A 14,114-nucleotide genomic window follows, 5' to 3' on the forward strand; every position below is an offset into this window, starting at 1 on the left:
AGTGGCAAAGCAGGGAGACAACAACGAGAAGGGAAGTGTGTAAAGGGCTGATGGGTGGGCCGCAGAAGCGACATGTAACCAGCCGGCGACTGCCCACCCTCATCAACCACCACAGTGCGCAGCCAGTGTTGGACGGAAATGGGAGAGGTGGTGGAGCCCTACTGGCCGAGAGCCGGCCCGCATTGGGGGCTGCGCTGATGGACCAGCAGGAAAGCGCTCGCTGCATCTTCTCTGCGCCACCAGCCTTACGCACCCACTCCCACCGTTGGCCACTGGACCCGCACACTTAGCGCTGGTGGGCGGGAGGATGGCAAGCAGGCACCTGGCCAGCAGCAGGACCCACCAGTACTGATGGGGAGCAGGGGCACGACAGAAAATACGGGACAATTTGCCTGATTTTAAGAAAAAGTCAGGACACCTGCAGAAGGGCTTAAATAGGGTGGTGCGCTCCCTTTAAAAACGGGACGTCTGGGCATCCGAATTAAGCACGTAATGAAGCGAGGCCTGTGGAATTGATGTCGCTGTGGGAGCTGCTGTTTTGGTGGCAGGCCATAAGCCCTACACGCTTCCCCTCTTACTATGACAAAGCTGAACCTGCAGGCAGGAGCTGCGGCAGGCGCTGGCTCCCCCCATCTCCCCCCGGGCTGCTGGGCCTGCACCCCACGCTTTGCTGCCGCTCGCTTGAGCATCAATGCCCGCCCCAGGGGCTGAGCCGCTGAGCCACCGCCCCGCGCCGCCCTTCCCCGCCCCCCGCAGGGCGAGCGAAGCAGCCGCTGGGCGACCCGTGGGCTGCAAGGGCGGCGCGCCGCCGGCGTAGGCACAAAGGAGACCTAGGCCCAACCACCGCGCCTCCGTTTCACGTCTCGCTCCGCTCGCTCACCCAATCACGCGGCGGGGGCGGAGTCAGGTGTCGCGCGGGTGCCGCTGGCGGGGGCGGGGTGAGAGGCAGAGCCTAGCGGCCGGAAGTGAGGCCAGCCGGCGGGGCGGGGCTGCGTTGCGCGCGGGAAGCCGGCTGGGTCCGTGTGGAGGCAGGGCAGGCGGGTGAGGTCTGTGCGCCCTCGGGTCGCCCCGTTCCCGGCTCCGGGATTGGCGCTGCCGCCCCGTGCGCGGCGGTCAAGGAGCCGTGGGCCCGCACCGCTGCCTCCACTCCCCGGCATTGCCTGAGAGCGGCCCCCCGGTGTTCCGTCCCCTTAGTCGGAGTGACCCTCCTGACCCGTCTGGGGAGGGGTGCGGGCTTCCACCATCCTGTCCCGCGGCGGGGGGGCTCCCAGTCTCTTCGGGGGTGGTGATGCTAAAGCCCCAAGAATTGGCAGGAGGGTCCCAGCGAGTCTGTCTGAACCGGCTCACTCCAGGTTTGAAAGTGACTAGGTTTCAGGTTGCTGCTGCTCTTGTTAACTTGGCCCACCGGGCAGTCTGTTCTACTGCCTGTAAACTAGGGATGGATCCAGGGAGGTAGTGATGTAATGTCGCCCTCTTTTTTGGGCAAAATTTGGTTATTGATGAAGATATGGCGACTAACAAATATTGTTGTTCAACTTTTTTTTTTCTTTCTAGTTTCTCTTAAAGAAAATGGAGTTTTCTCGAGAAAAAAGGTTGAAGGGAAGGCTGGCTGGTGATAGACGAGGTGATCTGTATCCTCACAGCTTGCAGTTCTACCTGCAGCCTCCCACTGAGAATATTTCTTTAGCTGAGTTTGAAAATTTTGCTATTGATAGGCTTAAATGTGAGTAACACCATAAATCTTCATCACCATTTTTTTTGCACTTTGGGTAAATGCAGTGAGAGGTGATCTATAGTCAGTGAGTGATAGGATGTTAACAATGTTAAAGTGGGATGGAGACTAGAAGACTGCCATGTAATGCAGCTGTTTTAGCATCAGAATAACATGTTTGTCATCTTCTCTTCCTATGTGTCTTGTGTCTTCACTTGTACTTCTAGTTTACTTTTCAAGCATATATTTCCATTACTAATATTTTGTAATTTCTAGTTGACAAATATAAAAAAAAGTACAACATAATTTATTTTGGCAGCATATATGTGCGTGCGTAAATGCCCCCAGAATTTTGCTTTTTAATTTCATTAACGCTAATTGAGTTTTAAGTACTGCAAAATACTGTGTGTGAAAAAACACCTAATGAATTCTGAATAGCTGTTAAATTTGGACATGTTTGTATCACTTATTGTACAAATGTTCATAAACATTTGTACAAACAGGTAAAATGCTCTCTTGTTCATGGATGGTTTGGCTTGTTTGCATAAAAGAGAAGATCATACATGCCCCACAGACTAAGGATAAAACATGAGTATCGAAAGAATCAGAGGGGAAGGTCCCAGGAAAACAATGATGATAGTAAATAGTATCACAATATCATAGAATTTTCATAGCTTTTAAAATAAAGTAAGCAAATAGAAAGAATGAGGAGAACTGGTGGCACCTTAGAGACTAACAAATTTGTTTGGGCATAAGCTTTCGTGGGCTAAAACCCGCTTCATCAGATGCATGTAGTGGAAAATACAGTAGGAAGATATATATTATACACAGAGAACATGAAAAAATGGGGGTTGCCATTCCAACTCTAAGGAGACTAATCAATTAAGGTGGGCTATTATCAGCAGGAGAAAAAAAACTTTTGTAGTGATAATCAGGGTGGCTCATTTCAAACAGTTGACAAGAAGGTGTGAGTAACAGTAGCGGAAAAATTAGCACGGGGAAATAGTTGTAATAGATGTATCTTTTTATACTACAAGTCTTGCTCATGCTGATTTCATTTGTCTCCTCTAATTACTTTAGTGCTCAAAGTAGTTGAGAACCTTGGTGTGAGCTATGTGAAAGGTAGTGATGAGTACAAAAGCAGGCTGGAGCGTGAGATTCGAAAGCTTAAATTTCCATACAAAGTAAGTATATAATTGAAAAAGGTTATACTTTTCCTTTTTACTATAGATTTTTTTTTCAATTTACTGTCGAAAATAGGGATGCACTTGTTGAATACTGCACTCAAAGCATAAATTCTATACTTTGAACGATTTATATCACTGAAATTTTTTTTCTCTGTGCCTATCAACTACATTTTTTTTCTTTTTAATTTTCTGTTAATTTATCTTCTGACCTAATTGGGCACGTTGGAAATTTTGCATATTCAAAACTCCTATCAAAGTCAGCTGAAAGCTGTTTGAGTGAGGTCTGCAGGATGCTCAGTGAGGTTTGGAGGGCTTAATGTGTGCTCTATTTTTAAAATCACCATCTGCTTCTAGCAGAGTGGAAGTTGAGCCTTTCACAGGATTTATTTCTTTTTTTGGTGTATTGGCATAATTTGCCCCAGCAATACTGTGTTAAACTCTGGGAATAGCGTTTTTCTAGGGCTGTCAAACGATTAAAAAAATTAATCGTGATTAATTGCACGATGAAACTATAATAGAATACCATTTATTTAAATATTTTTGAATGTTCTAGATTTTCAAATATATTGATATCAATTACAACACAGAATACAAAGTGTACAGTGCTCATTTAATATTTTTGATTACAAATATTTGTGCTGTAAAAATAAAAGAAATAGTATTTTTCAGTTCACTTCATACAAGTACTGGAATGCAATCTCTTTATTCTGAAAGTAGACCTTACAAATGTAGAATTATGTACAAAAAACAGCTGTGTTCAAAAACAAAACAGTGTAAAACTTTAGAACCTACAAGTCCACTCAGTCCTACTTCTTATTCGGCCAATCGCTAAGACAAACAAGTTTGTTTACATTTGCAGGAGATAATGCTAACCCCTTCTTGTTTACAAGGTCACCTGAAAGTGAGAACAGACATTCGCATGGCACTGTTGTAGCCAGTGTTGCAAGATATTTATATGCCAGATGCGTTAAAGATTCATATGTCCCTTCATCTTCAATCGCTATTACAGAGGACGTGTCCATGCTGAGGACGAGTTCTACTCAATAACAGTCCAAAGCAGTGCAGACCGATGCATGTTCACTTTCATCATCTGAGTCAAATGCCACCAACAGAACGTTGATTTTCTTTTTTGATGGTTCTGTAATTTCTGCATCGGAGTGTTGCTCTTTTAAGACTTCTGAAAGCTTGGTCCACACCTCGTCCTTCTCAGATTTTGGATGGGACTTCAGATTCTTAACCTTGGTTTGAGTGCTGTAGCTATCTTTAGAAATCTCACATGTTACCTTCTTTGCATTTTGTCAAATCTGCAGTGAAAGTGTTCTTAAAATGAACAACATGTGCTGAGTCATCATCTGAGACTGCTATAATATGAAATATGTGGCAGAATGCGGGTAAAACAGAGCAGAAGACATACTATTCTCCTCCAAGGAGTTCAGTCAGTTTAATTAATGCATTTTTTTAACATGAGTCATCAGCATGGAAGCATGTCCTCTGGAATGGTAGCAGAAGGGTGAAGGGGCATACGAGTGTTTAGCATATCTGGCACGTAAATACCTTGCAGTGACAGCTACAAAAGTGCCATGCGAACGCCTGTTCTCACTTTCAGGTGACATTGTAAATAGGAAGCCGGCAGCATTATCTCCTGTAAATGTAAACAAACTTGTTTGTCTTAGCGATTGGCTGAACAAGAAATAGGACTGAGTGGACTTATAGGCTCTAAAGTTATACACTGTTTTGTTTTTGAGTGCAGTTATGTAACAAAAAAAAAATCTACATTTGTAAATTGCACTTTCACGATAGAGATTGCATTATGGTACTTGTATGAGGGCAATTGAAAAATATTATTTCTTTTGTTTATCATTTTTACAATGCAAATATTTGTAATAAAAATATAAAATGACCATTGTACGCTTTGTATTCTGTGTTGTAAATGAAATCAAATATATCTGAAAATGTAGAAAACATCCAAGAATATAAAATAAATTTAAATTGATATTCTATTGTTAAACAATGTGATTAAAACTGCAATTAATAACCATTACATTTTTTAATCAAGATTAATATTTTTGAGTTAATTGCATGAGTTAACTGCGATTAATCAACAGCCCTAATGTTTTCTAATAAGTGCAGAAAAAGCACACAGAATTGTTTAAGTGTGGGTACTGCCAAATAATTAGCTTTGGTTTGTTTGCACAGATGAGTGCTTTGAAGGAAACTTTGTCCCAAATTATAACCGTTTTAATTCAGAGCAAGTAGTTGGTTGAGAAGTTTCCTTCTACTATGAAGTGTATTCTTAGTTGCCATTTTCAGTGAACAGTAGGGTTTTTTCCATTTGTCTTTTGATAACTCTTGCAGCATTTACCGAGTTTATGTCAAAAGTGTAGAAAGAATTTAATGTACTTTACATGTTTTACAGTGACGTGACAAGAAGGTTGTGGGTCTTGATATTTAATTTGGGATTTATTTCTCAACTTTAGTTTTCTTTTACTGCCATAATTCAGTATGTATTTTCTCTTATGAAAACTGTAGGCTTTGGTTGAGGATGATTATGATGCAAGGAGGAAAGACCATATCTCTCATTTCATACTGCGCCTTGCTTACTGCCAGTCGTACGTATTTTTTAAGCAATATTTTTAATATTTCAAGCAAATGGTTAAAACTTTGGCACCTAAAGGTGGTAATGTGGTATTAAATATAGAGACAACTTTTCTTTGTTTCAGGTATAAGCCTGTTCTCTATTTAGAAACTTAGGAAGAGAATTCATATGTGGTGGAACATGACATACAATAAAAAAGCTGGAATATATTTTTATACTTCAAATTAGGCATGAATCAGTTTATTTTGATATTTAAATAATGCACTCCCCACATAGTCATTGGGTACTAATACACATAGTTTTTTATTTTCAAAGGCACTCAGCATTGATTTAACTTAGTTTCCATTGACATAAATGGGAATAGATTTAGGCTGGTACTGAGCACTTTTGACCCTCAGTAATTGACAAGTTGGTTTAAAAAGATTACCACTGTAGATCACTGCCTTATACATGGTCCCCAATCATCTTTTTAAGCAAAAGCCGGGATTTTAAAAAAGCGCCTTAGCGAATTAGGGGCCCAACTTCCACTGAATTTCAGTTGGAGTTGGTTGCTGAACTCTTTTAAGCAGCTTTGAAAATCTCACGATAAGTACATGCATGGGTTTAATACTGCGATTAAAAGGTAGAAAGTTTGCCCTTCTACATGTATGTCTGTGGACAATCAGGAAAAAGTATCCCAGGTATTGCAGTGGACATGTGAAAAGCAGTCTTGCAGGTAGCCAGATTGCGAAATATGCAGGTTTTTACAAGTCAGTATGATTTCTTGAATTGTACCCAGAAGGTAATAGGAAGCAAATGCAGTCTTTGCAATTCTGTTGTAATATGTTCCTTAGGGTCAATGCCAATAAATCAGATATGTTCCACACATCCTGTATCTTCTAAGTTTTCTCCATAATCACCCCAAGTAGAAGTGTTGCAGTAATGGAATCTCATATTCTCAAGGGTATGAGTAACTCCTGTGAGGTCCAGTGGCAGTGGTTGCAGTTGTGTAGCTGAACAGATATGGAGGGGTAGGAGAGAGGAGCTTCTGGTTATAAATGGTCAGTTCCTGATAGCAGTTAGGGGTGCAGAGCGACTCCCAGAAAAAGCATCTTCTTGACAAGAGGCTATGAAACTACCCAGAAATATACATACAACCTGGCCTGACATCTTAGATTGCTTCACTTGACTACCAGATTTGCTTCTGTCTTGCCTTAAGTTTTAACCATGCCTGTATCCTGATCTCTACATTCAGAGCAGAGACTACACTATTTGGGTGTAACTAAGGACACGTCTGCATGGTGTGGTAATGTACACCAGTGGGATGTGAATTCTAATGTGCCCCAATGTATTGTATTCTAACTGACCCGTGTAGATCCTATTTTAGTGCACACCAGCAGGGTCTTCACGTGTCAGTTTCATGAATTCTAATGTGCAGTCCTACTGGTGTGAATCCCGCACTTTGTAAACAAGTCCTTAAAAGCAAAACCTGAATGACACTGTAGCCTAAACTTCATTGCTTTTCCCACTGGCATCACAACATAATGACCGTATGGGGTGACATAATAGCAGCTTGCGCAGGAGACTTTTAGGGCAGATGAGTAATTGTCAGTATTGCCGTGTGGGATCTCTGAGACTCAAAAATGGGGCCAGCCAAGTGCAATCCTGTCTTCAGTCGTGGTCTGCAGGTCTCATAGTTTCTTAAAATCAGCAAATAAGTAATTTTTAGTGATCCCTGTGAATTGGTACTCCGTCTCTAGTTAGTTAAATGTTACTAGTACTTTAAAAATGCATAGATTGCAGGAGATTTTCATTAGTGTAGGATCAGTTGTTTTAATGTGTGTAGACATGTTATACATACACACTTTATTTCATAAACTCCATTAGTGATTCCAACCAGCAATGTACATAATATAGTTCTTTAAAAACAAAGTTCTGACTATCTATTTAAGATGGCAACTTTTTTTTTTAAGGGACACTGTTAACTTGTAAACCAGATTCAACATTTCATAAATTGGATGTTTTTTTCCCTAAAAGATACATTCAGAAAGTTATTTGGGGGAAGTCTGTGGCTTGTGTTCTACCAGAGATCAGAGTAGATGATCACAATGGTCTCTTCTGGTCTTGGAATCTATGAATATGAGAACCTCCTTTACTTACAATTTAAATTTAGAGTTATTAAATAAAAAGCTAGTGAAAACATTTCTATTGGGTTTTTATGCACTTTACACCATTTTGTATACTGTGAATTTTACTTTCTCTTTAAATATAGTTTCTCCCTTGCTGAAAAGCCCCTCATTTTAAAAAAGGCAAAATGTTAGAAAAAATATGTTGAGAATTTTTTTAAATCTGAAACTGGATGCTTTTTGAAATAAGATGGAAGTTGATGATGTCCCTCAAATTTCCAATTTCTTCTTTTTAAAAAGAAGTTTGGCATTGTGGGATGCAGTGTTATCTAGTGGATAGAGCATTGGATTCAGGCTTGGGAGACCTGGCTTCTATTCCGAGCTCAGCCACTGACCTCGAGAAAGTCATTTCACCTTCTGTAAAATGGAGATGAGTCTGCGTAAAATGCTTTGAGATCTATTAATGAAAAATGCTATGTAAGATCTAGGTGATGGAATTATTTCAGAAAAAAAAACATGCATATTGCAGTGTTTTGTAACTTCATGAGGGTGATGCGCCTTCACTCAGGCTGTTGTAAGCTAAATGCTAACAGTATGGTATTGCTGTGGAAAAGTTTGTTAGCCAGTTTCCATCCTATGTAAATTCTGTTTATTCCTTTGGGAAGATATAATTTAATGGTTAATAGTGAAAGAGAAAATAGAGAGAAGGTGGGTGAGGCAATATTTTTTATTGGACCAACTTCTGTTGTGGGCAGAGATAAGCTCTCCAGTTTACACAGAGCTGTTTTTCTGTCTTCCCCGCAACAGAAGTTGGTCCAGTAAAAGATACTACCTTACGCACCTTGTCTCTCTAATATCCTGGGACCAGCACTGCATGCAAAAAGGAAAAATAAACATCTTAAATTGGTAATCTTTCTTGGATGGAAAGATCCTGAACTGACACACAAACTGTACAGGGCGATCTGTTGTTCACCACCAAAATGCAGCCTTGTCTGAGATGAAAGTTGCCATGCACTGATAAATTGACACTACTCAATAGATAAGAACTGGAAGTGAATAGTACAGGAAAACTTTTTGAATTAAATGTCATAAGATGGAGAAGCAAAGCTTGGCACAGATCAGTGATTCTATAGTTGCTGTTTGTTTAGTGCTAAATTTGGAGTCCATGTTACAGAAGAAGGTTGGATCACAAATTTTGTGCAGAATTTATTAGTTTAATTGTCTGCAAGGAGGATGTGTTTATAGCTAAAATACTTGTGGGGGTAGGGAGTGGTGTGTGCTTGCTTTTTCTTTAGTGGATCAACAATGCCACCCAGAGGCAAAAATGTATATTTTTCATTTTTTCTTTCTCTGGTTCTTTGCTAAATTATTTGGATTGAATATCACTTTTTTGTATTTGTTCTCTGCTGGGCTTTAGTTGTATATATTTGGAATGAACATAAACTTTATTTGTGAGCACTAATACCACCATCCTCCCTGTCAGACCTGTAGCCTGAGTGTCATCTTTGACTTTTTAGCTCCTTTCCTCCAGTCTGTGCCTAAATCTTGCCGATTCTTCCTGCATAATGTCAAAGATACAGTCTTCCCTCTCTATTCATGCTGCTAAAACTCTCACCCAGGCTCTCATCTCATCTTTTTACTAGTGCAACATGCTCTCTTCTGGCCTTGACAGATGTACTCTTACCCCCACTTGTATTAATTGAAAACACTGCAGCAACAATAATTTTTCTAGCTTGCTGTCTTGACCACGTTACCCCTCTTGTATTCCTCCACAGGCCCCCTTTCTTCATTGCATCAAATGAGAATTCACTTTCAAGGCCTTTTATGGTGTATTTCCATGCATCTTTCCTTTTCTATTAAAATGTTGACTCCTGCCTCAATTCTGCCAATGAAGCCATCCTTCATTGCCCACTAGTTAAATTTTCAAACAGGCACCTTTGTGCCTTTATGCTGCTTATCATATGTGGGAGAAGCTCTCTGTAAACATCAACAAAGCCATCTCCATTGTGCTGCTTCAAGTTCTTCCTTAAGTTTCCTTTGCTGGGAGGCAAACAAACTCTTGCAATGGTTGTGCAGCTGGTGTGCTGAGACCAGTATTGTATCAGTTTTTTGTGTTTCCTCATCTGACTGTATCCATGGTTTGTCCTTTGTCTGTCTTATACTCTTAAGTATAAGCTCTTTGGGAGCAGGGACCATCTTTGTTCTGTTAGTACAGTAGCTAGCACACTGGGATTCTGGTCTTTGATTGGGGTTCCTAGGCACTATCTCAGTACAAACAAGAAGTTCTTTTCTTCCATGACTAGCTTCTGACATTTAGCTATGAACTGTGAAACACTGATGACACGCTAGACTTGTAATTGTTTTATACGTTTAAGAAACATTTACAAGTAGGCATTATAGAACTTTGAATGGACTAAGTTCTAATGTATGGGTTCAGAACAAATGCTTCTGTTTGTTTCAAATACAATTTCTGTGGAGTGGGAAGATATTCTAAAAACTTTCCTAATTTGAAAGAAACTGTTCTGTTCTCACTAAGAATCATGTAGGGACTGTGGGTTGAATTATGTAGTATTCCCATATAAGAAGTATACTATTCTCATATAGTATTCCCAATTTAAGTAAACGTAAATTACTAAACTTCTTTTCCCTCTCTCTCTGCTTCTTAGGATTTAAGTTAACTCCCCATCCGCATGCTTTGTTCCTCTGTTCTGTTCCTAAACCATCACTACTTCCTTAAACCGCCTGCAGCTCCCATATTTTCAATTGCATTTTGAACAATCATTGGGCACTCTTTAACACTCGTCATGTTCATTAGTTACATGTTCATAGTTTTTGATTGACATTAGGTTGGTGTTGCTTTTCAAAAGTACCTTCAATGTAATTTTATGCAAGGGCACTTGTTAATGACTGTTTTTAAAGCAGGTAATAAATTGTCACAGATCCACAGGATCTTTGCTATGCCTCCAAATTTGGAACAGTCTCTAGGAGGAACTCCTAGAGTAGTGATTCTCAATCTTTCCAGACTACTGTACACTTTAGGAGTCTGATTTATCTTGTGTACTTGCAAGTTTCACCTCACTTAAACTGTATTTTTATGTCTGATTTTGTAAGCAATTAGAAGTGTCACAGCATACTATTACTGAAAAATTGCTTACTTTCTCATTTTTACCATATAATTATAAAATAAATCAATTGGAATATAAATTATTATATTTACATTTCAGTGTATGTAAAGCAATATAAATAAGTCATCCGTATGAAATTTTAGTTTGCACTGACTTCGCTAGTGCTTTTTATGTAGCCTGTTCTAAAACTAGGCAAATATCTAGATGAGTTGATGTACTCCTTGGAAGACCTCTGAGTACCCCCAGGGTTGAGAAGCACTGCCCTAGATATCTCACTGTTCCTCCAAGGTAAGTCGTGCGGCTTACCCACTTCCTTATACTGGGCCTTCAGCACTCCTCCTCTTTCATACCGTGAGCTCTGTTCAGGGAGTCCAAAAGAGACAGATTCCTGATGGAGACTTGTATGTTCTTCAGGGATTAATGCACCTCACCAAGCATGTGCAGTGACAGTCACATGGTGTTGTCAAACAGTAGGGTTTATTCATTAACTAGAAATGAATAAGCATAGGAAATCCCTTAGGATAGTAAAAGAACTGAAGGCTGAAGCATAGTCCATTCTGGGTAGCCCAGCCAAGTTGTAGACACTGTTTGTTTTTATATAATATATATTTGTGTGTGTGTGTGTGTGTGTGTGTGTGTGTATATATATATTTGGAGTTTGCGGAGAGTGATCAATGAGAGAAATCCGAAGAAGTGAGTACATTTCAAAAAGGAGCCTTTAAAATGTTTTCTCTGCAAAAGTTAAATAATTTTTTCTAAACAAATTACCTTAGAAATTCATGTCTGAAGAGTTGCATAAGAATGTCCATACTGGTCAGATCAAAGTTCCATCCTGCCCAGTATCCTGTCTTCCAACGGTGACCAATGCCAGGTGCCCCAGAGGGAATGAATAGAAGAGGTAATCATCAGTGATCCATCCCCTGTCGCCCATTCCCAGCTTTCTGGCAAACAGAGGCTAGGACACCATCCCTTCCCGTCCTGGCTAATAGCCATTGATGGACCTATCCTCCATGAATGTATCTAGTTCTGTTTTTTTTTTTTTAACTCTGTTATACTCTTGGCCTTCACAATATCCCCTGGCAAAGAGTTCCACAGGTTGACTGTGCATTGTGTAAAGAAATACTTCCTTTTGTCTGTTTTAAACCTGCTGCCTATTAATTTCATTTGGTGACCCCTTGTTCTTGTGTTATGTGAAGGGGTAAGTAACACTTTCTCCATACCAGTCATGATTTTATAGACCTCTATCATATCCCCCTTTAGTTGTCTCTTTTCCAAGCTGAATAGTCCCATCTTATTAATCTCTCCTCATACGGAAGCTGTTCCATACCCCTAATAATTTTTGTTGCCCTTTTCTGAACCTTTTCCAATTCTTTGTCTTTTTTGAGATGGGGTGACCACATCTGCAGTCAGTATTCAAGATGTGGGGCGTACCATGGACTTATATAGAAGCAATATGATATTTTTACTGTCTTATCTATCTTAATGATTCTCAACATTCTGTTCACTTTTTTGACTGCCTCTGCACATTGAGTGGATATTTACATAGAACTATTCACAATGACTCCAAGCTCTCTTTCTTGAGTGGTAACAGCTAATTTAGACCACATCATTTTGTATGAATAGTTGGGATTGTTTTCCAATGTGCATTACTTTGCATTTATCAGCATTAAATTTCATCTGCCATTTTGTTACCCATTTTGAGAGACCCTTTTGTAGCTCCTCGCAGTCTGCTTTGGACTTCACTATCTTGAGTAGTTTTGTATCATCTTCAGATTTTGCCACCTCACTGTTTACCCCTTTTTCCAGATCATTTATGAATATGTTGAATAATACTAGTCCCAGTACAGACCCCTGTGGGACACCACTATTTACCTCTCTCCATTCTAAAAACTGACCATTTATTTCTACCCTTGTTTCCTATCTTTTTAACCAGATACTGATCCCTGAGGGGACCTTCCCTCTTAGCTCATGACAGCTTATTTTGCTTAAGAGCCTTTGGTGAGGGACCTTGTCAAAGGCTTTCTGAAAATCTAAGAACACTATATCCACTGGATACCCCTTGTCCACATGCTAATATTATGCTAATTTGGAGTCTGAATGGGATCTTTTGACCGTTAAAGCAAAGGGATTTTAGTTGTGTAAGTACAAATCTCTCTAATATATGGTTAGTTAATCTTGTTATTTCAAAATCATAACACCCTTTTTCACTGGAAGAATAAAAGACTTATCTTGACACCTGCAGAACATTATTTCTAGAAGGGTGAGACTGAGTGTATCTTGCATTAATAGTATCACATTGATGGTTGCACTGTGTTTAAGACTAAACAGAGAGATTATTTGTATCTTATTATTATTATTATTATTTTTAACTGCAGTGAGGATCTCAGACGATGGTTCATTCAACAAGAAATGGACCTTTTTCGATATCGGTTTAATGCGGTAACTGGTGATTTGGTCGAGAAATTCCTGAAATATGTTAATTTGTCATATGGAGCTGTAAGTACACTGTTTTGTAGTTTTTTGGTTGTTCTGCAATGTATTTTACTTTAACATTTTCTAGAACTTTTCCATTGATTAAATGTTCTATTGTAAAAGTTCTAAACTCTTATAAAGGAAATAAAAGTTCTCAGAACTTCTGAAACTAGGGAATATGTGCCGTAAAATGACAATTCTTTATGCATTGTATTGTAGTTTTGTGCTTGGCTGGATCACAAATGGAATATCACTTTTAAATCTCATTTGTAACAAGGACTATAGTACTGTTGTTGGGAGAACATTGTTCACAAAGAACTCCTAGGAGGAAAGCAGCGGTATTGTTATACAGCTAGAGCTTTGGAAGGTTGGCTAGAGTCTCCAAATGGGACTTGGGTATATATCTCTCAGTTGTCCTTCAGTGGAGATCTGGCTTATACCAGGCTGTTTCTCTTTCTGTAAATGTACGTCAGAAATGCTGAATCATAGACTGAGGCTATTAAAGAGAAACTGTTGATTTGTATAAATGCGTTTTTAGGGACCATGATGGGAGTATCAATACATTTTTGGGAGCTGACTTGGTCATTTGATCCTAATATAGGGCATATACTGTGAGGCTCTGTCCTCTTCAGACTATTGGCTGGAATTGGTGAATATTCTTTGAGAGTACAGAATTTTGTCTCTTCATAACTATTGTTGGTAGAGTGCATTCCAGCCTGCTGCTGAGACAACAGAGCCAGTTGTTTCTGAGGTGTCTCTTTCTTTCTGGAGTATCCAAGATACAGTCTGTGTGCTCTGGAGACTTGTACAATGTACTACTCAATGAATTCAAAAATTGAGAAGATTATGAAAAGATTCAAAAGGTAACTGTTCACACTAGTTAAAAGATAACTAATGGGATATTTATTGCAGCTGTGG

The 14,114-nt window shown here is 39.6% G+C and overlaps 1 protein-coding gene across 5 annotated transcripts in view; it reads left to right on the forward strand.

Moving 5' to 3' along the window:
- Positions 1-954: 954 nt before the first annotated feature.
- The window catches only part of PRIM2 (DNA primase subunit 2), a 297,206-nt gene continuing 284,046 nt past the window's right edge, over positions 955-14,114 (forward strand). For 2 of the 5 annotated variants that reach the window (XM_074947891.1, XM_074947895.1), the window contains exons 1-5: positions 968-1,046; positions 1,555-1,723; positions 2,792-2,895; positions 5,428-5,507; positions 13,100-13,220. In XM_074947891.1, coding sequence (XP_074803992.1) covers positions 1,570-1,723; positions 2,792-2,895; positions 5,428-5,507; positions 13,100-13,220 — 459 coding nt within the window. In that variant the 5' untranslated portion in view covers positions 968-1,046; positions 1,555-1,569. Of the gene's footprint in view, positions 1,047-1,249; positions 1,353-1,554; positions 1,724-2,791; positions 2,896-5,427; positions 5,508-13,099; positions 13,221-14,114 lie in introns of those variants that run through there. The other 3 variants (XM_074947892.1, XM_074947893.1, XM_074947894.1) reach the window with 3 other exon arrangements.

Source organism: Natator depressus, chromosome 3, assembly GCF_965152275.1.
Source record: "Natator depressus isolate rNatDep1 chromosome 3, rNatDep2.hap1, whole genome shotgun sequence".
Taxonomy (NCBI): Eukaryota; Metazoa; Chordata; order Testudines; family Cheloniidae; genus Natator; species Natator depressus.